The following is a 20,654-nucleotide window of genomic DNA, read 5'->3' as shown; positions in this document are numbered from 1 at the left end:
TGCCACAGTGCAGTCTCAGGATTCATGTCTCAAGCTTTGCTTCTCAGTTCGTGTGTCTCTGAAGTCAAACACTATATGGGAAACTTCTTCCTTACCACTCTGCCAGTATATTCCAGCTCTGATTTGCATCCAGCTTGTTCCTCAAGTCCTATTAAACTTCTGAGTAGAAAATGTCAAGGCACATCCTATGGTAATCACATAGCAACTCAACTCTACAGGTGCATTATTTGAGTCTATTGTGTTGAGATCTATCCACTTTTGATTAGAAAAGTAATTATGAGCATCTGGTAGCAGAAGCAACCCCTGAAACGGGAAATTTGAAGTGTTTGTTCAAAAGGGCATGTTTTCCCCTTTCATTTTAATCTCTCACCCTATGAAAAAAACATTAGTGAGCCTTCCAGCTCCATCTTTCCTTACCATGTCCTGACAGAGGAGGCCCCCAAGTCCACCCATGATAGTGTTGAACATGTGGATTCTGGTATACCACACTTTCCATATCAGAAATCTTCTTTTTTCTAGCTACAGTTCCTTCTAACTCTGGCCTTCCTGCTCTGTGCCAAAATATCCTGGCTTCTATTTCAGGCTTTAAGAAGAAAATAAAACCACCAGCATTCTGGGTGACTTTATTTTTACAGTTGAAACCAGTTCTACAGAAAAAGGAAAACTTGCTTGGTTAGCAGTCCAAAATCACTGATCAACTTCCCCAAAGGCAAATAGCTCAAAATTAGGCTTAAGTCAGAAATTAAGTCAAAGAGCAAATGATCTCACTGATCAAACAACACCCTCACTTGAAAACCAGGAGTCCTCAAAAACTAACACATGCATTTTTTGACAACTCTAAGTGTTCTTGTGGGGGAGGAAGGGGAAAGAAGAACTTCAACTTCAACTGCTTGAAACACCACCCTCTATTCACATGTACCAGAACAGTGATATAAAAATGAAGGTAGGAATAGGGTGTCTTTAACAACATAATTACTAATTAAAGTGTTATATGAAAGCATTGTTGATAAGCTGCTGTCACCAGAATAAGTGTAACCTCCCAGCTCCCTGTCACATACTCAATTATATTCATTTCTTGGTGTTGCAAAATCTTTTTTTTCTTTTTTTTTCCCTCCTGAATTTTATAAATGTAACATCATCATGAGGCATGTGAATGCCCTGACTTGTAGGAACTCAAACAACTATTTAACTATTTTGCAATATTAGATGTCAGAATAAGATTGAAAAATACATATAGGCTACCCAAACTGCAGTGAAGCTTCAGACAGCAAAATGGAGTAATGAAAACATGAAAATTGGGACCCCTTCCCATGCAGAAATTGTCAAAGGATCATATTGATTGACAACAAGAGATTCCTAGAGTTCTCAACTTATGTTTCATCTGAAAGATAGTACTTCCAGCAGCACAGCGCCAAAACTGGTGATCCTTGACCACGCTGCAACATTCTCATGTCAGAAGCTACATCATTTCTGTCTAAATAGTCATTTTAAAATAGGCAACCCAACTCTGTCAAATCACAAGTAGCAGCCTTATGCCACATGTCAGATTCCTCATTGGGAATCCTGACCACAGCAAGAAGCCAGTTCCACTTGTGTGCTGGCAGTGCTCAACTCATGAGCAATATGCTTGGGCTTTTTTGTTTGTTGGCTTCTCAATTAGAACACTAATCAGTTTTTATAATATAGAAGTTGTTTCTCTCCTGTCTCTGTACTAAACGGTGGCAGATCAGTTCTGATGTCAGGACTGAGAAGACATTTGTAAGTGCGCCAGCAAAAGAATGTGGAGAATGTAAAAATATGTATTTATTAATGGTCAGCTACAAACTAGGTGATTAACTGGCCATTAGGTCTTTGTGTCTACTTTTAGCCTAAGAAACACCTCTTATCTTTGATAACTGCCCACTGAATCATGACTACTTGTAGGGTTTAACATTACATTAAGACATAGTTGTCTTAATTTTAAATCAAAATCCAAGTAATCTAAACAAACATAGGTAGCTGAATGTTAAGCAAGCTCATGAAGATCAATGCAAGGATTAAGAGACACTATTTATATCTCTTGGAAGCTCATGTGTTCACACAGGGCTCTGCCAAGCAGCAAGCTTTCATTGCATTATGATGCCAGCTACAAAATGCCATCCTGGTACAAAACAACTTGTGTCATTCAATTTGAGCTGATACATTTTGGAGGGTCTACTTTCCTGTACATACAAGTGAGATTCTAAGGCAAGAGGAGTCAGTAACCAATAGTCCAGATAAATATGGTGGATTAAGAGATGAATTAAGAGATTAATTAAAAGCTTCACGTTTGGGTCTTTTGTTAATGTGTTAATTTGCTGAGAGAGCAGCTTAGAGCACACATAACTGCAATCTTTTAGCAGCTTTAAAGCCAACCTCTTCTGTTTCTGAATTTCTTGTTAGCTGAGGGTGTAACAGGTGATAAGTGATGCTGTCTTGTAAATCTCAGGCTGCATGGTGCATCAGAGCTCACATGGTATGAACTGGGGGTCAGGAGGCCATGTGCTAATGATCTGCTGAGGATTTGGGGGGATTCACCAGCAGCAATCACAGCATCAAAGAAGAATCCAAGGAGGAATTAGTGATTTGTGACCATTCCACTTACAAAATTGAGTATCACTATCTTAAAAACAGAGCTGATTTTTGTGCTACAACCTCTCTATTCACCAAACAATGATCTTAAGAGGAAAAAAGACATGCCAGAGGAAAATTAATAGGCATTATATTAAAAGGGAGCATGTCAATTGTACTATTTGTCTTGAACTGTAAAGGCAAGTGTCATTTCTCAGTAGAATCTTGTTAATTATGTGGAAATTAAGCAGCTAGTTAAATAGCCTGGTAGAAGTGCAGGAAATAAGGATTCTCTCTGGAACACTGCTGTGCCTCAGCACATTTAGCAGGGATTGAAAGGTAAATAGCTTCACAAAATAGTCAGTGGTCAGTCATAAAGACATGGTGGTAATAACTAATAAAATAATTTCCTCTCCTTTGCTTCTCCAGCAATGGAGTAGCAGAATATTTTTAATGCTTTAAAATATATGTTAAATATAGGTTTTTTCATAGAACCAGCCATGTCAGTATTTGAAATTATATGTAAAATAGGTACGTGGTGAGTAGAATCTTCTGTGGCTTAAATAATTGGTTTTGTTTTGTAATTACTTTCAGAGAAAAGATGTGATGAATGTTGCTGTTGCCCCTTGCTGTATGTTCTTGAAATACATAAATGTGTCAAATGAGAAATGAAAGAGCTACTTCCACAACCAGAGTCCTCAAAAACTTCCATGTCATATCTGTATCAGTTGAACACATCTCTAAGCCACAATTTTCTGTGAAAATTTTCACAGAAATGCTTTGATTAGTAGGAATGTTTATGGCAACAGCGTACTGTAAGTAATAATTACAATACAGTAATAGAAATTAAAGTAGAAATCATTAGTATTATCACTAAAAATGAGAAAAGTATTAATATAATACAGTGCACAAGACACATAATTACCTTAATACTCCAGGACAGCTAGCCAGCACAGCTGAAAATGTGCAATAAAATGTTCAGACACAAGAATTACTTGTAGAAATGATAGGGCAAAGAATTATGAATTTTTAAAATTCTGAGAAAGTTGCATATTTATCATGGTCACATTTAGAATACGGGTGAATTCATAGCAGAGAAAAAAATACCAGTTGCTCTTATTATGGCTTTTTAAAAATCAACATTATACAGGCACTTTACAAGACATAAGAATAAAACTTAATCCCTGTCCTTAGCATTCCTCAGATGGAAGACTGTTTTCTGTGCCTGAGTGGATCCTGTGCTCCAAAAAAAAGCCCTGTTATCTTCAGACCCCACATCCCAACAGTACAGGCTAATGCAAGAAGAGAACCATAACAACCACAAGAAAAAGCCCAAGGAGATAACATTGTTTTTGTGGTTGTTGTTATTAACCATAGTTATTAAAAATTACACATCTGAGCAACGGTAATGCTACTGCTAATTCAGTGATGGGAACAGTAATATGCATGTCTGCCATTCACAGCAGAGGCAGGGATCAGAGGTAGGGGATTTTAAGAGTCTAATTGAGCATGGAAAGGAAAATGTGTCATCAAATGGCCCCAGCCAGGAAGCTTAATCAGAAACAAATCTGTGATTTACTCTGAATTATTCTCTTCCCTCCTGAAGCAGAGAAAGGATGCTAACTGCTTATGAGAACAATTGCTAATCACTGTGAAAATATGTGCCAGCTCAAAAACTCTGATCATAACAACAAACAGCTCCTTGGAGCATACACAAAGCTGAGTTCATGTGGGGAAAAGAAGGAAAGGGAGGAGAATTTAAATCATTTCAGCAACAAATGATTGAAAACAATACTCTTAGTAACCTAAACCTTTTTGATTGCTCTCTGAGAACTGGCCCCGTTTCAGGGGCAGGGAAGGCCAGGGCCACAGGGCAGGCATTCCTGTGGCTCTGGGACATCCCTGGCATCACAGGTATCTCAAAAATCCCTGCAGTTTGATCATGGCATTCTCTGGTTCTTCTTCAGTACGTGTAAACACACTTTGTGCTCTCTGTCCCTGCTGACAGGTAAAGGAACCTCAAGACTCAGAGAGTACTTCCTTCACAATTTCCACAGAGAAAAGGCACCAGGTCAGCATGGGCTTGCTCAGGCTATTATGTAGACCTCAAAAATGAGCTGCTCAAAAGTGTAGACACTCCCTGACCTTCTGTTTTGCTGGCTAGAGATCAGGACAACCTTCACAGCTATACAACATAATACTGTTGAACTTTTGTTTGCAGCCCTTGATTTGTAACTATTTTGATACATGAGATCAAACAAAAAACTTTTTTCTGGAATTGCTTATATAAATATCTTTTTCCTATACTAATTTCTGCTATATTTCCTAGACAAAACCTGAACACACTAAGAAAGTAAATAATGGGATGGCATTTTAGTGGCATTCATGTGTAGCCCTTTTGGGAAAAGCATTGTGTATTATTTCTGATCTGGACTGGCAAATACAATCCCATGACATCACATTTAAAAATGGCTGTGATCCACCCACTGAGAATGCCAAAGAAAAGCTGGCTGTTTTTTTTTTTTCAAGGAAGCTAGCACAAAGATTACAAGGTGAAACAAATGTCTGAGGCTCATTGTCTACAGGAATAAAAGCCCAGTGTCAAAAGGAAATATTTTACTTAATATTTTCTTAGTTCTCACTTTCAAAACTGTTTAAATTAGTGCATTTGGCATTTAGCTGAAGAGATCAGATGGACATCCTGGTCACATTTCTCCTTTTCTTTGTCTCCTTTCCTTTTTTGGTTTTTGTTTGTTTGGGGTTTTTTTAGACTTTTGTTTTATTTTATTTTATTTTTATTTCTGTTTTTTCCCCCTCATTTTCTCTCTCCATTTTCTTTCTCAGGCCATCACATAGGTCTTTCCATTTTTTTCCTATGTTGCATAGCTTTGCCTTCTTATGACTGATTTCTCATCCCTGAAGCTGTCTTGCACACTTTGCCCCAGCCGACCTCCTTTTAGATCTCTGGTGTACCTTTCCCTTTTTCCTTAGCCCTCTTCCATCTTTGTTAACTTCCTCCAGAGTGTTACTGACACTTTTTGCAAACAAGGTCCTCTCTAAGCAGAGGAGTCACGGCTCTTGGCTCTCAGCTGACAGATTAACCTGTGAGTGAGCACAGAACAATAAAAGCAAAAAGACAGAAACGCTCATTAATACCCAGGTCATCCCATCACTGAAAAAAAAGGTCCATTTCAATGGAAATTATCCATTTGTGCCAATGGTGTCAGTGTTTCACATCTCTGTCCCTAAGCTATCAAGGGAATGTGGGGCTCTCCTTCTTTCCCTTCTTTGCCCACCTTGGGAAAAGAAAAGTGCAGAGACGATACCTTCATTCTTCTAAGTCAGCAGTATGATTATATTTTTAAATATAGCCTCTGTGCAAAGCTAGCTGCTGCTTTCTGGTTGGTACACTATATCTTCTGGTGCCCTTTCCCACTATAGTTTACCCTGCTGAAATTGCTTCCATCTTGCTTAAGGTTCTCAAAAACTTGTTCTGCGAAACGGACCACATTCGCTTGGTCTCAGTTTTGTCCTAATTATAAACCTGAATGCAGAGCGGTGACATGTTCTATTCCTCTTTTAGCCACACGTTTCCATAAATGCTGACAGGTCGGGAGCTATGACAAACAGCTCCCAGCGCCACCGTGGAAATCGCCGCTGTGGTTACAGCACAGCCCCAGCAGATGGCAAAAGGAACTGCCTCAGTCCTGCACCAGCAGCGGTTTGACAGGGCTGGGAAGACGCCAACACTCCTTATTCCTCTCTCCTTTCTTTCCTAAAAGCCAGCACGACAGCGCACAGCCCGTGAAGGTTCATTCCCCTCCCCGCGCCCCTGCTCCAAGGGCGGTGGATGTGCGAGCGCTGCTGGGGCACGAGCCCGCACTGCCGCTCTGCCACCGCCGCCGCGGCCTCTTCTGCTTCCACTTTTCTCCTCAGAAGTTAAAACACGGAATGTCGAGACACACTGTACGTGCGCAAGGGCTCTAAGGCGTGTGTGCCAAAAGCCGCCAATGTTTCAACGTTACTTCAGAAAGAGTTAAAATAGGCCACCAGCCCTTGTTTTCCCTGTCACCACAGCGAAGCAGGCGTTATGAAAATGAATTTGCGTTTCACGTGCCCAAACACAATCACTGCCACGATTCGCTCCCACGGGCAGCGTTATCAGCTCCGCGCCTGCCGCGGCGCTCTGTACCCGGCGCGTCCGCTTGTTCCTTCTCCGCGGCCCTGGAAGCGCATTCCGTCCGCGAGGGCGGTCCCAGGCGCCTTGACGGGCCTGGCGAGTGACACAGTCCCGGGGCACGTCCAGGGGCATATCCCGGGTCAGATCCCGGGGCACGTCCAGGGACACATCCCGGGTCAGACCAGGCGGCTCCGGCCCGGCCTGCGGGGGCAGCGGCGCGTGCGCGGGGCCGGCGGGCGGGGCCGCGCGCTGACGTCGGGCGGTTCTGAGGGAGCGGCCGGCGCGGCCCGGCCCGGCGCGGCCCCGAGGGCGATGGCGGCCGCGGGGGGCGGCCCGGGGGTGCCCGCGGAGACGCCGCCCGGCACCGCCGCGGGTGTCGCCGCCGCCGAGGCCGGCGCGGTGCTGCAGCGGGAGCCGCTGTACAACTGGCAGGCCACCAAGGGCTCGCTGCGGGAGCGCTTCGCCTTCCTCTTCTCCAACGAGCTCCTCAGCGACGTGCACTTCGTGGTGGGCAAGGGCAGCGCCCGCGGCGGCGGCGGCGCTGGCGGGGCGGCTCCCCCCGGGCCCGGGCAGCAGCGCATCCCTGCCCACCGGTTCGTGCTGGCGGCCGGCAGCGCCGTGTTCGACGCGATGTTCAACGGCGGCATGGCCACCACCTCGGCCGAGATCGAGCTGCCCGACGTGGAGCCCGCCGCCTTCCTGGCGCTCCTCAGGTCAGCGCGGGGCGGGGGCGGCCGCGCACGGAGGGGGCTCCGCGCCGGGGCCCCGCTTGGCCGCCGGTGCCTTTTCCTCGCTCCGCGGCCCCTCCCGGCTCCTGTCCCCACGGAGCCCGGCCTTTCCCTATTGCCCGTCCCCGGAGGGAGATGCGGGGAAGGCGCGGAAATTCCCTGTGGGCTCCACGCAAGGTTACGCTCCAACGTGTTTTGGTCCCTTCTTGCTCTTTAGCCTGCACTGTTCTCCCAAGAGAAGTGCCCTAATTCCATGGCAGCTGACTGTCCGTTTAGGGAAGCACTTGGTGGGTGTCTGGTTGGGCTCTTGGATTCAATGTTTTGGTTTGTTTAAGTAAAATGATGAGAATTAGTGCGTCCCCTTGGTGTTGCAACTATCCAGCCATCTTCTAATAACTAAGAAGGGACAGAGGCTGTTGTACCAAGCTTTTCGTTTCATTTGATACTTACTTGAAATTTGATACTTACTTTGAAGTCTGAGTCATCTTCCTGTTCACTTTTCTTTGTCAGCGATGGTTATAAGTTGTTACATATTTTTGCCATAATAACACCCATTGTAGTCATACTTGGGCAGAGAGGGAACAAGCAGCAGAAGGCAGTAACCAGCTGATTTCTACTCCCAGACCATCTGAGTGTGAGACTGGGAGTGCAGTGATAGCAAAAATGATATAAAGTGTGTTAGTGATTTCTATTTGGGCAGAATAGGATCTGCTAGTTCGCATGCTCACGAAACTGATGAGTTCACCTACCATTTCTCTTTACTCAGTGTAGTGGCAAATAAAATTTATGGTGTTCATAGAAACAATTACTAATAGTTTATTTGTGCCTTGGGCTGTGGTGTGGTAACACGACTAAACTGCATAACCTTAAGGTTATTATCAAAGAAACCACTGCTAGGCAAAACTAAAAAATACATAAAGCAGTTCTCTGTTATGAAGATTTGGGAAACAAGTAATATTATTGCCTGGAAATAAGTATGTAGAGACTCAAAGTTTTTTGTAATAGGAAAAACTCCAAAGTCTTGGCAAACTTTCTTCTTTTGCTGAGGCCTAACAGATAGGAACAATTAAAAGAGTCACCTAGTCCTTCGGTAATCATGGACACAGGAGCTGAAGCAAGTGATGTGCACAAAACCCGGCAAACCCCCATGCAGCAGCAATGTCTCTCTGTTGCTATTAGCAAAGGAGCTGTTCTTAGTGGGTTTTTACAATTAGTGAGTGGATTTTTAGCAAAGGTGGAGAGTTTGTGCAGGGGAATGAGAGCAGATTGGTTTCCAAGGTTAAAAGTAAATGACAGTGCACATGTTCGTGTTTGTATATGTGCAAAAACACTGGACAGTGAAAAGTGGCTACAATCAGAGAAGTTTGTCTGGGTAAAAATAGAAACACAGAAACAGAGATTTCTAAGAGATTTCTAAGTAAAGATAAGAAGCATGGTATTTCAAAACTGTAGAAGTGAACGAAGAGGTGTTGTTGGAAGCAAACAAAAGCCATCTTGTGTCGGTAGAGCTGCCAGTGCGTAATGGCTTGCATCAGTAAACTGATTATGCTTGTATCTTGTCTGAGTATCACCACACTGGTGGACTGCTGAAACATCTCAGGTTTGCTGTCTGTGCCAGCTTTTTAGGACATTTTTCCATGTTATGTATATTTCTCTCAGCTTATATTGAAATTAATATACTTTGCAATACCTTGTTAAAAACATATCTAAGGAGAACTTCTTTAATACATGCCAGTACTGGACTTTTTCCATGCTGGAAACAATATGGGGTCTTTTCCTGGTGTTGACTGAAAGAGGCAGGAATGATACCTTGTACTGTTGGCCTCTTTTATCTATCATTAGTAAATTGGTCACATAATGATAGTTACCCTTCACAGGACATTTCTTTTATGTTTGCAAATAGCAGTCTGAGGTATACTGGCTAGAAATTAAGTCAGCATCTTTGAATACACATAGCAAATGAACATAAGGTCAGGGAAATGTTTAAGTAATGCAAAACTTTAAAAGGATAATTTTCTAATTAATGTTCCTCAGCTCATTTCCATTTTATTTACTCATGTGGTTTGTCAAGTCATGTCTATAGTTTATGTTTCATAAAGATCTACTGGCAAAGGCTACTTTTAAATTAAAGTCAAAGATTTTTTGATGAATAAAAGAAGTAGTTTGACAGATAAATCCTTAAGAACTGAAATAATATCAAAGTCACAAAGTTGGGATCTGTTTCCCAGTGAAACAACTTTTTTTTTCCTGTTTCTAACTGCAAATTGAATAGCAATGATCAAAAAAATTCAAGTTGTCTCAGTAGGGTTCTGCTTTAGGGTTTCTTTTTGTTGGTTTTAATAAGATTTTTTTTTAAATTTTCATTCATATTTTACAGTAAGCTAACTTGTCCTTTGATCATAGGATAAAGGAAAGTGATGACATGGCACAAATTAGCAGTCTGTCTTCTAAAAAATCTTTGCAGAGACTTTTGGCAAGCAGTAAATAGAGGGGTAATCATGACTAACAGGAAAAAAACATTCCTGTGTACTTTTATAATGGTGAAAACATTTCAGCTACTGAGAGGATGCTCAAACAGGGGAGAAGGAAGTGCTAACCTGAGAGTAAAGAAAAGGAGCATAAAATGTATGAGAGACTTATGTAGACTGAATGATTGAATGGTCACTTGGAAAAATGGTTTGTTCTGGTCATTAAAAATGTTCTTCCAGTATGCACATACACCCCCCAGCTTCCCATTCCCTTATCCTGCATGCCAATAAGATTAAGTTGTTTGTGTCTCAAAGGGAAAGAGAGGAGGGAATAAGGATAAGTGATCTTCGGTGCCACTGAGTTAAGTGGAGGAGGAACAGTGGTGTAAACATAAAGCTGTGCTAGTTCAGGCGTGCCACAGAGGGGAGAGTTAACAGAGACACAGCTCTTGCCACATATGAGCAGGGTTTTTTTAGAGGGAAGACACACCTAGAACTGCACCCTGTTTCTTTAGAAGGTAGAGCAGAAAGTGAAACACAAGCCAGATGAGCTCCTCTGGTGTGTCACTTCATTGGCTTCAGATTGGATTCACTTAAGGAATAAAGTCAAAATCATGTTCCAAAACCAACTTGGGATTTTTTTTTTTTTTTGATTAGTTAAAATGTAGATTGTAGTTTGCATGGCAGTATTGCTTTTTTTTACAGCCTTTTAATCAACTTAGATGATTTGGACTCTAAGCTCCTATAAAGTCATACAATGAAAGTTATGGCATATTAAACTGATTATTTTAAATCTTAGAACCAAAATGTAAATGCACCGTTCTAGTGCTTTAATGAAGAACTTGTCAATTTAGTATGCAAAAGTTGTACCTATGAAATATTAGTTTCTTAAAAGTAAATTTGTCAGCAGTTGTGACTAGCAAGTCAGCCCATCATTTTCATCAACAGACAATAATAGTTCGTAGCTTTCATAAATCAGTTCTAATTGAGCTGTATGAAACTTTTACTTAGGAAAAAAGTTAGCATTTAATTAAATTAATTCTTCCTAGATGCTGTTCAATTTAAATCCAGTTTAAAAAATTAATCTAGAGTATCATTCACATCTCCAAAGTGATGTGCAAGCTGGCTGTTTGAGAAGAGTGGAGTCTTGTAATGGTAAATATGTACCTGTATTGTGGCAGCAAATTTAATGTTGGACACTATATTTAGTGTGTGTTAGCAACTACTGACAATTAGAATTTCCTTGTAGTATAAGAAATGGAAACAGTGAAGAACTTCTGTGAAACTTTAGGTTTGTATTACTTTGATTTCTCTATGTTGCAAGGAGGTTTAACAAGTCTGTTACTTTCACAAGTTTCTCTTGTTGGATACAAACTGCTTATTGCTACATTTAAAAAACCTTCTAAACACACCTTCTGTTTCCATGTGTCATTCATTCCAGGATGTTCTGAAGAACAAATATTAAGAAATATAAAGGAAAGGCTTAGTTTTCCTTGTGGAATTCTTGCATTTGCTAGTGTGCCTTGGTTTTTATGTTTAATTACCTATGTGTTGGGGACAAATGTATTTTTGTAAATCACAGACTATTCTTGATTGTTATCTGAAAGGCTGATGAAATTTTGCTAAAATTATCTTAAATGTCACTTGTAAGAAAAGTTATTTTTAAAAAGTCATCGTTTCCATACAGAACCTTAAAATAGATCTGATCTTGTCTAGTCTCAAATAACAACTGCTCAGGAAATGGGGGTTTTTCCTGGTATTGGTGGAGGCTCCTATCTTCTGGTTCACAGCTTATGCTAAAATCTTAACCAATCCTCTTGCCTCAAGCAGTAGAGACAAGCCAGAGTGTTTTGCTGTGGCAGGAATAGAAGAGTCAAGGTCATCTGCTAGAATGTACTCCCTTTCCTCTCTGAATACTACAGAGGGGTAACTTTGACATAAGATGTTCTCACAATTTAAGTCCTTGACACTATTCCCTCATGGAGGGGAAGCCAGTGTACACTGTCAGTAAATGAATTTCAAGAATACAGCCATAGAGGGTTGTGCATTGATATTCTCCTGATGAACTGAGAGCATGCATTTGTAGGTTAAGTAATTCTGCAGCTCAGCTGTTGTTTACAGTTGGGGAGCTATGTATAACTAGTACAGCCAGATCAGTCCGAGGGAGTAATACATATTTAAAACAAATGTATGCCATTAGGTTAACATAATAGTCTTTCTTCAACCCTTTAACTTAGCTTCTTTATTTATAAAAATGCAGTGAGGTCAACTGTTGCACTGTATACAATGCAAATCTTTGGCCTGTTTTCTAAATGCAGAGAGATTGTTGTGTTTGGCTGCCCGCTAAAGATATGTTTTTATGATCTGTATTTGTGTATTTATTTATAGGTTTCTTTATTCAGATGAAGTTCAAATTGGTCCAGAAACAGTCATGACTACTTTATACACTGCTAAAAAGTATGCAGTCCCTGCCCTGGAAGCACATTGTGTGGATTTCCTAACAAAGCATCTCCGAGCAGATAATGCCTTTATGCTGCTTACTCAAGTAGGTAAATTTAAGCTTAATTTTGATTTACTAGGAAAATTGGTAATTGGAGGGAAATGATAAATTCTCCTTAATTATGTACTCCTTTGAGATTTTAAGTGCTCTTCAAGGTATAAACACAAAGAGTACTTAGACAAATCATTCTATTTTAATTTATGTCTATACTAGAGTAAAAAGTTTGCTTTTTAAGGTTAGCAGTTTGTCAGCTTTATGCTTAAGATGCATTTCTTTATCTTTTCAGGCTCGTTTGTTTGATGAACCTCAGCTTGCTAGTCTTTGTCTTGACACAATAGACAAAAGCACAATGGATGCCATAAGTGCAGAAGGCTTTACAGATATCGACATAGGTAAGTCACTCTGAGTGTTCCAAGCATGAAATCACAGTACCCCAGGATAGTTCCTTCCCCCATCTGAGTATACAGAGTCCCGAGCACTTCTTCCCTTCTTGGTTATCCACCCCTGCAGTGCTTTCCTTTGAGCTTCACTCCTGAGCTGGCTTCCACTGCATTGTGTCCCCATTGGAGCAGGGGTGGTGTCCCAGGGCTCCCACTGTGGTGACACCACACTTTACGTTGAAGCCAAAGCTTTCACTTGCTGAGGGTTGTGCCTCATCCCTGAGGCATCCACACCTGCTTTGTATGTGCAGCAGGAGTCACACTGTTCTGCTGCCACATGGTACTTATCTATTCAAAGTTGCACAGATCAGGTACAATTAATGGAACCTGCTTTAAAAAATTAATATATAAACTGTTGGTTTCTCTGTTTAATCTTCTATCAAAAGCTAGCAGTTGTAAATTTGCTTACTCAATTTCATTGCCACTCTGTGTGTCTACGGTTTTACTGCAATTCAGCTAGATTCTGGGAAAAAGTCAGACTGAAGGAAGGTATTTCACTGCTTAAAGAAATTGTAAAGTCATTGTTAACTCATGTTCAGTGGGATTTGTACCAAGACTGTGAGTGACCTATAGTCTTGGTAAGTCTCAATCTGTTTTGACTTTCTAATATGCTATTTTCTATAACTGCAAACATGCTTTACTTAAATTCAAGGCAGATAAAAATTCCCAAAGACACAAGATTCAGAATATAAAAACCCATTTATTTTTTTTACTTGTATTCCATGATAATTTGTGCATACCTGTTATTCAAAGAAGGCCAGGAGTGATAAATACAGGATAAGTTGCTTTTGTAAAACGTACCTTGCCTCAGATCTTCTGTTTCACCTTCAGGCTTTGTGGATGGCAAATATGTCAATGCTTAAGATCACTTTCATGTATCTTTAAACTGGTATTGTGTGCACCACTGCTGCTTGTGGCTATAGTTGATCCAGATGGGCAGCTGGCTGCCCAGATGAGAGTATGATGGTGTCAGTGTGAGTAACTTGGTTTTTCAGTAGTGTGCATTCACTGCTTGGTCACTTCCAGTTTTGATGTTGCCCTAGCCATGGAAATTCTTTGGGATATTGGTTATCACTACAGAGGTTAGTTACACTCTTAGGAATCAAGAAGAAAGTTCATATGCTGTCTTCATAGCAGGAAAATTAATTTTTAGTTTGAAGTCTATGTGTCATTGAGAGATTACTTTTTATGTAAGGTAAATTATATGTAATACATATATACACACATATAACATGTAACAATATGCAAAGCTAATAGTCTTATTATAAATGTTAGTGTGTGCTCAGTATTTTAAGCTACATAATGTAGCACTGTTACTGCCTTGGATGAAAACTGATTTAAAGCTGCTAACTGTTTTGTCTTTAGATACATTATGTGCAGTTCTAGAAAGGGACACTCTCAGTATTCGAGAAAGTAGGCTCTTTGGAGCTGTTGTTCGCTGGGCAGAAGCAGAATGTCAAAGACAACAACTGCCTGTGACATTTGGGAACAAACAAAAAGTCCTTGGAAGAGCCCTTTCCTTAATCCGTTTTCCACTAATGACTATCGAAGAGTTTGCAGCAGGTGAGTTTTGGAGTTCTTTGTCTTAGACCATCTTTCAGTACTGTCTAACTGTGTTTAGATGCTTAACACTCAAATCTGTTATTAATACTGTACTAATAAGAGTTGTGATGCACAAATGGAAGCAAAACATTCTGCAGATTATGCTCTGGCCATTGGAAAATAATGTTGTTGTCTTCAGTTTGTGAATATGTGTGGTTTAAATGCAACAGCTGGGGTAATCCTTCAAATCATCTTAGAAGTTTTATGTTTTCACAGGCCCTGCTCAATCTGGAATCTTGTCGGATCGGGAAGTAGTAAATCTCTTTCTGCACTTTACTGTCAATCCTAAACCTAAAGTAGATTATATTGACCGCCCAAGGTGTTGCCTTAGAGGGAAAGAATGCAGCATTAATAGGTTCCAGCAGGTGGAGAGTCGCTGGGGCTACAGTGGAACAAGCGACCGGATTAGGTAGGACTTCGGAAACTATTTGAAGGAGAGGCAGAAATGTGTGGGAAGAAAGGGAACAAATCATTCAACTTTGACATTTTCATATAAGATATAGTTGCAAACATGCTGGCTCTGTTGCACACGTTTGATCTTTTCCCTTTTTTTTAATAACTTGGGCTATTACACATATAAAATACAAACTAGCAAAGAATGAGGTTTAGGAGGATTGGGTGCATTCTAGAATGATTGGGTGTTACCTGTATATTCCTTTTTGAAATACCAAGTCTTATGTGTATTTGTTTTGGAGATACTGAAAAGAATCTGGTTATGTTTTGTTTAGTAATACTGAATATCTTGAGGAATTAGCAAAGCTTTTAACTAGCTGACAAAGTATTTTTCTTAGTATTGAAATCTAAATTAAAAATGCTATTTAAAAAAGAAATGCAATACCATTCTTAGTTTGCTTCCCTACTCTTCAGTGGGAGTTTTTTTCCTACTTGAAATAAGGTAACATACTCACCACAGTTGTTTGAATTCCTTTCTTGGCTTGTGCCTTACCAGGTTCACAGTTAACAGAAGAATTTCCATAGTGGGATTTGGATTATATGGATCTATTCATGGACCCACAGACTATCAAGTTAATATACAGGTACAGTGTATTATGTTTAAATAGGCTTGTACAGGAACTACACTTGTAGCACTTGCAAAAGGTTTGGTCTATATTTGGGAGGGAGCAATCGATAGGTCAGGAGTCTAAGCTGTGTTTTGTCACAAGTGGGAATAAGTGGGTGACTAGGCAAAAGGAAGAACACTGTGAAACTCTGCTCCCTTTCTCCTGTATTCTCCTGTCCTTCAGTCATTTTCAGTGTAGGTGTTTTCCAACATCCAGCTTTTCTCAAGCTTTTCCTAATAGGAGATATGTATTGATACAGTACTTGGGTATGTTATGTCCTTCAGTAGCCTGCATGCTTCTTAAAAGGATTTGATTTTCCTAATTGTTCCTTTTAGTTTCTTTTGAACAAGCTTCCTCATTTTCCTCTCTTTGAAATTTAGCAAAGCTGTGGGGGATTTGCTTTTGTTGTTCATGTGGGAGTGTTGACTCTAAGTATATTATGGACACTGTTACATAGTGTTTCCATTATAAAGTTTTGAATCTGATCCTACTCATTGCTCAGTACCAAATCAAGGGATGTGTTTCTTCCTACTGAGCAATTGGTTAGCAGGCTCAAAAAGTGGCCAGTGATAGCATCTAAAAATGTCCCCCTGCTTCGTGTCCTGATGTGACCCTTGCCCGGTCCCAGCGGGTAACTGAAGACACCACTAAAGTTGTATTTCCTGCTCTTGTGGCCTATTAGATCCCTTAGCATGTTGTGGTCAGGATTGTCTTCTAGTAGTATTGATCCAGCACTCTATTTTTTTTCCTTTTTAAGTGTGGAATTTCAGTCTATTTGAATTGTTTTTCTTGCAGAGATTAGTTTTGTTTTGATTCTAAGCTTTATAACAAATATTAGCATTCCATGACTGGCACAGTTTTACCCTGTGCTGTGTATTTCATAACCTGGTACTATCATGCCACATTGATTTATTAGGTGTATGAGAAATTTTGTGAAATAAATAGTCTGTGACTTCATATAGGGGCAGAAATTCTATTGTCCCTATCTTTCTAGACTTCTAGCATGTGCTGGAATTGCTGTTTCAGTTCCTTAGTGGACATTCTGTTTAAATGAAAATTTGTCTTCTGCTTCCTATATGATGATTATTATTATTATCTGACTACTCTGTACTTAAGGATAGGGATTTCTGTCTCTTAAGGAAAAAGTGTTGTGCCTTTCCTCTTAATGATGTTCCAAACAGAATGTATCTGGAATGAGGTTTTGAAGGAATTTGGCTTTTCCACATTCCTCACTTTAAAAACTCACTTGCAAATTCCTCTATTTGAAGTACCTTCAGTTTGGTTTTGTCAAACTATACATCCATGTAAATGAGTAGCATAGTGCACTAGACAGGATCTTTAGGACAAAAAGAGTTGATCTCAGGAACCTAGCAGCTATACTAAACATACCTGGGGATTTTTACTTCATATAAACCCTTTTTTGAACCTCTCAGCTGAATTCCTGTTAGCAGATGCAAGCGTTCGGTGTATTCCCTCAGGATATTTGCTGGATTTGTTTAATCTGAAAATAATTTAGATATTTTCAGAGCAAACCAATGCATATTAAGTGGGAATGATCAGAAAATTCACTTGAAAAAGATCTTCCTGATTCAAACTGAAAGACTAAATAAACCTTTATGGTTCATATTAAGGCTGTCCATCTTATATAGTTTTTCTTTATCCTGGAAGTACCCCTAATAACTGATGAATCTGAAACTTTCTTGTCACAATCTTTTCAGACAGTTATTTAAGTCTTGTGCCTCTAGCTTTCTTCTTGGCTCTGCATCAGTTCTAGCAGAGCTTCAGAGAGTTAAACGTTTAAAACTAGTCATAAAGTAGTGATAATGTATCTTGCAAATACATCTTTTATGTGAAAAGGGCTTAGGACTTCAGCATTGTAATTGTTAATATTTCTATTGATTGTGGCTGGGGAAAAAATTAAAGTACATTTTGCCTAGAATAAAGCTTCATCTCATTTGTGTAATACTAAAAATTATATGGCAATTTAATAATAACCTATTCAAGCTGATAGGATTCTTCTTAGTGCAGTAATCACGAGAAGTGCTCTACTCTAAAGCTCTGATATCCAACTTCTGCAAGAGGTATTGGGCAGCATGGATCAGGATTGCAATCCAAAATGGGAAGGGAGGTGTCTGTTATTACTGCATTTGAACTAGTGATTCCTATTTGCCACTGAAATTGAGGCCAAAATAAATACGGTGTATTCTGAGTGTAATTTTTGTATTGAGTCAAGATAAAAAATAAATTGTATAAAACATAACAGCACAAGTTCATGTTTTCTTTTATGAAGGTGTCATTGGCTGCCTACATGCTCTGTAAAACCTTGTTTTCTAAACTAGCCACAGCCAGCAAACGAGCTTCCCTCATGTGGGCTGTGTATGTGTACAGAGATCAGCAAATCCAAGCACAGGATTAGATGTTGTATATGAAGGTCAGAAGCTGAAGGTCTGAAAGCTACTCTGCATCTCCCAAGCACAGACTTTAACCTGGCTGGAGCAGCGCCCACAGCCCTCGTAAAACTCGTGAGCCACTGTTCCGACCTGCTGCGTCAGCTCCAGTGGTATCAGGAAATCACAGCTTCTTTCCAGCTGAGACTGCACTGTCCTTGCAGTTAGGCAGGGTGGGGTAGGCAAGTGTTTGCTTGTAATCTTCTCATGTGCATACAATCAGAACCTTTCTCACGCTTGTCAACATAAAAATACACTTTTCATGCTTTTGTCCAGATAATTGATTATGAGAAGAATCAGACGCTAGGACAGAATGACACTGGATTTAGCTGTGATGGAACAGCCAGTACCTTCAGAGTTATGTTCAAAGAGCCCATCGAGATTCTGCCCACGGTTTGCTACACAGCTTGTGCAACGCTGAAAGTAAGAATGTCTAACAGGACAGAAGAAAGTGTTAACTTTGATGCAAGACTTGTTCTTTTATCAGTCTTCTGATGGGAAAGTGTCTTCTAGATCTTGAATTTGTTTTAAGTTTAGGGCTAAAGAAGGATGTAGTAAAAACTCCACTGTAACTTGTAAGACTGTTACATCTCTTCTGTGCCACAGCATGGAATTCATAACTGGATCCTTTGTGCCTTCCCACTTTTTTTGCTTGATGTAGGAGTTAGAATGAGTTCTAATAGCTGGTTCTGTGTGAGAAAAAAAGCACTATCTAGAATATGTAATCTGGCAGCTCTCTATCAAAATTTAAGTTTGATTTCTTTTCTCAAGGATATTCTAACCACTAGCTAAAGTCAAGAAAACAGCTGTTTTTTCATCACTTTTTATATACTAGTGCTGAAATAATAGGCAAGAATTACTTGTTTTCAGAAAGTCTCCCCTTAGTGTTGTGGACAAATTTATCTCTCCAAAAATTTTTAATATTCTTCTAAATATAATTACCAATACAGAAACCAGAGTTGAGTGGGTTGGAAAAAATATTGCACATTAAAAGCAGCTGAGGCAGGGAACTAAGTGAGAATATAGACAACCTTTGTGATAAGGAGAAATACTAGAAAGTATTCATTAGTAGTTGGATAAAATCAACTGGTTTAAGTCTGCTGTCAGAGAAATATATTTTTTGTTATTTAGACACAGGGCCCTTGCTTCTGTTGTCTGAGATTTTGTACATAATTTATGTGATGTGGGTACAGAAATTTTATACTACTAAAATAGCCTGAGTCAGTAGTGTTTGAACATCAGCAGTTTTTAGGTCTTGCCCGCTTCCATTCTGTTGCTAATCTCTTGTGATGTTTTTCAGGGTCCTGATTCCCACTATGGAACAAAAGGTTTGAAGAAAGTGATCCATGAATCTCCTACTGCTAGCAAAACATGCTTTGTCTTTTATAGTTCACCAGGTAACAACAATGGTACATCAATAGAAGATGGACAGATACCAGAAATAATATTTTATACTTAGTTTTACATGATGATCTGGAATGTGTTGGTGTGTCAGTGGACTTCAGCTCACTATTGGCAGCAGTTTAAAAATTCTGTGAAATTACATCAATGTGTAAAAACAAAACTAATTTGTTTGAGGGCTACCAGAAAAGCAATTTTTTTTCCTGCATTTATTGGTAGATTGTAATTTAGCTTTTCCTCTAAACAAAATGTCAAGTGGAATAAGTACCCTGTATATTGAAAAGTTTGTTTTTAATAGTACCTTGTGATTAATTACTTTGTGTTTTCACCCCTTTGTTTCTCATGTAGTAAAATTCATTTTTTGAACTGGAAAATTCTTACTTGTTATGAACAACTTGTGTATGTTTTTTCCAATCTGTCCTTAAAAGACAGTAAAGCTGCTGCTGTAGTCCCATCTTGCACTTCTTTCCAAAATGACCTTGGATTGACCCTATGGACATGGATTGCTACTGTATTTTTTTTTAAGTACATCAGCAAAGCTGGACTCATATTGCCATCATCTTGACTTTTTCCAAGAGCCATGGAGAATTAATGGACTTTGCACTGCAGAGAGTATCTGCAGCTGCACTGAAGAAATAAATACTAACTCAGATTCAGCAACAAACAGATCTCTCCTAATCTCTCTTAATTCAGAAGGGCTGTTTTGGAATATAGAACTGGTTATGCAAATAGCCACTGTATATACATATGTGCCTATAAAAAAATGTATAATGTGAAAATGAGAATACAAGACTTGTAATGATGTTATTTTATCATCAGATATTCTAGTACTAAAAAAAATTAGTATAAACCTAAGGATTATTTGTGTGCAACGAGTTTTATAGACTGCATACAATAATTTGATGCAATTGCTGTATATATATAGTATTCAGTGTCTTGCAGTATGTACCACGTAGTAACAGAATGTCTTCGTGTTCAAAGACCTGTACCCTCCCCCAAGTTATACTAAAGTAATAATTTGAGAATGCAGGAGAAAAAATAAGAAAATTTCCTTTCTTAAGCGGGAAGGCCGGGCGGTCATGCAGCTTTGGAGTGTCCTAAGCCCGTGTGTAGAACAAGTGTCTGTCAAATCCCCAGCTCTGTGCACTCTCCTATCCTTGGGCGCGGGGCTGTTCCGAGGCACGGACGGGGGGGCCGGGCCCGGCTGTGCGGGAGCAGCCGCTGCGGGCCCAGGGCCA

The 20,654-nt window shown here is 39.9% G+C and overlaps 1 protein-coding gene across 1 annotated transcript; it reads left to right on the top strand.

Annotated features, from left to right (window-relative positions):
• Positions 1-7,048: 7,048 nt before the first annotated feature.
• Positions 7,049-20,441, top strand: BTBD1 (BTB domain containing 1). Its single transcript, XM_069025616.1, has 8 exons — positions 7,049-7,482; positions 12,354-12,510; positions 12,752-12,857; positions 14,271-14,468; positions 14,724-14,916; positions 15,457-15,544; positions 18,292-18,438; positions 19,316-20,441. The coding sequence occupies exons 1-8, from the start codon at positions 7,082-7,084 to the stop codon at positions 19,472-19,474; spliced, it is 1,449 nt and encodes a 482-aa protein (XP_068881717.1). The 5' UTR covers positions 7,049-7,081; the 3' UTR covers positions 19,475-20,441.
• The last annotated feature ends 213 nt before the right edge of the window (positions 20,442-20,654 follow it).

Source organism: Aphelocoma coerulescens, chromosome 10 (genome assembly GCF_041296385.1).
Source record: "Aphelocoma coerulescens isolate FSJ_1873_10779 chromosome 10, UR_Acoe_1.0, whole genome shotgun sequence".
Lineage (NCBI taxonomy): Eukaryota > Metazoa > Chordata > Aves > Passeriformes > Corvidae > Aphelocoma > Aphelocoma coerulescens.
This window is presented reverse-complemented; position numbering and strand designations above follow the sequence as displayed.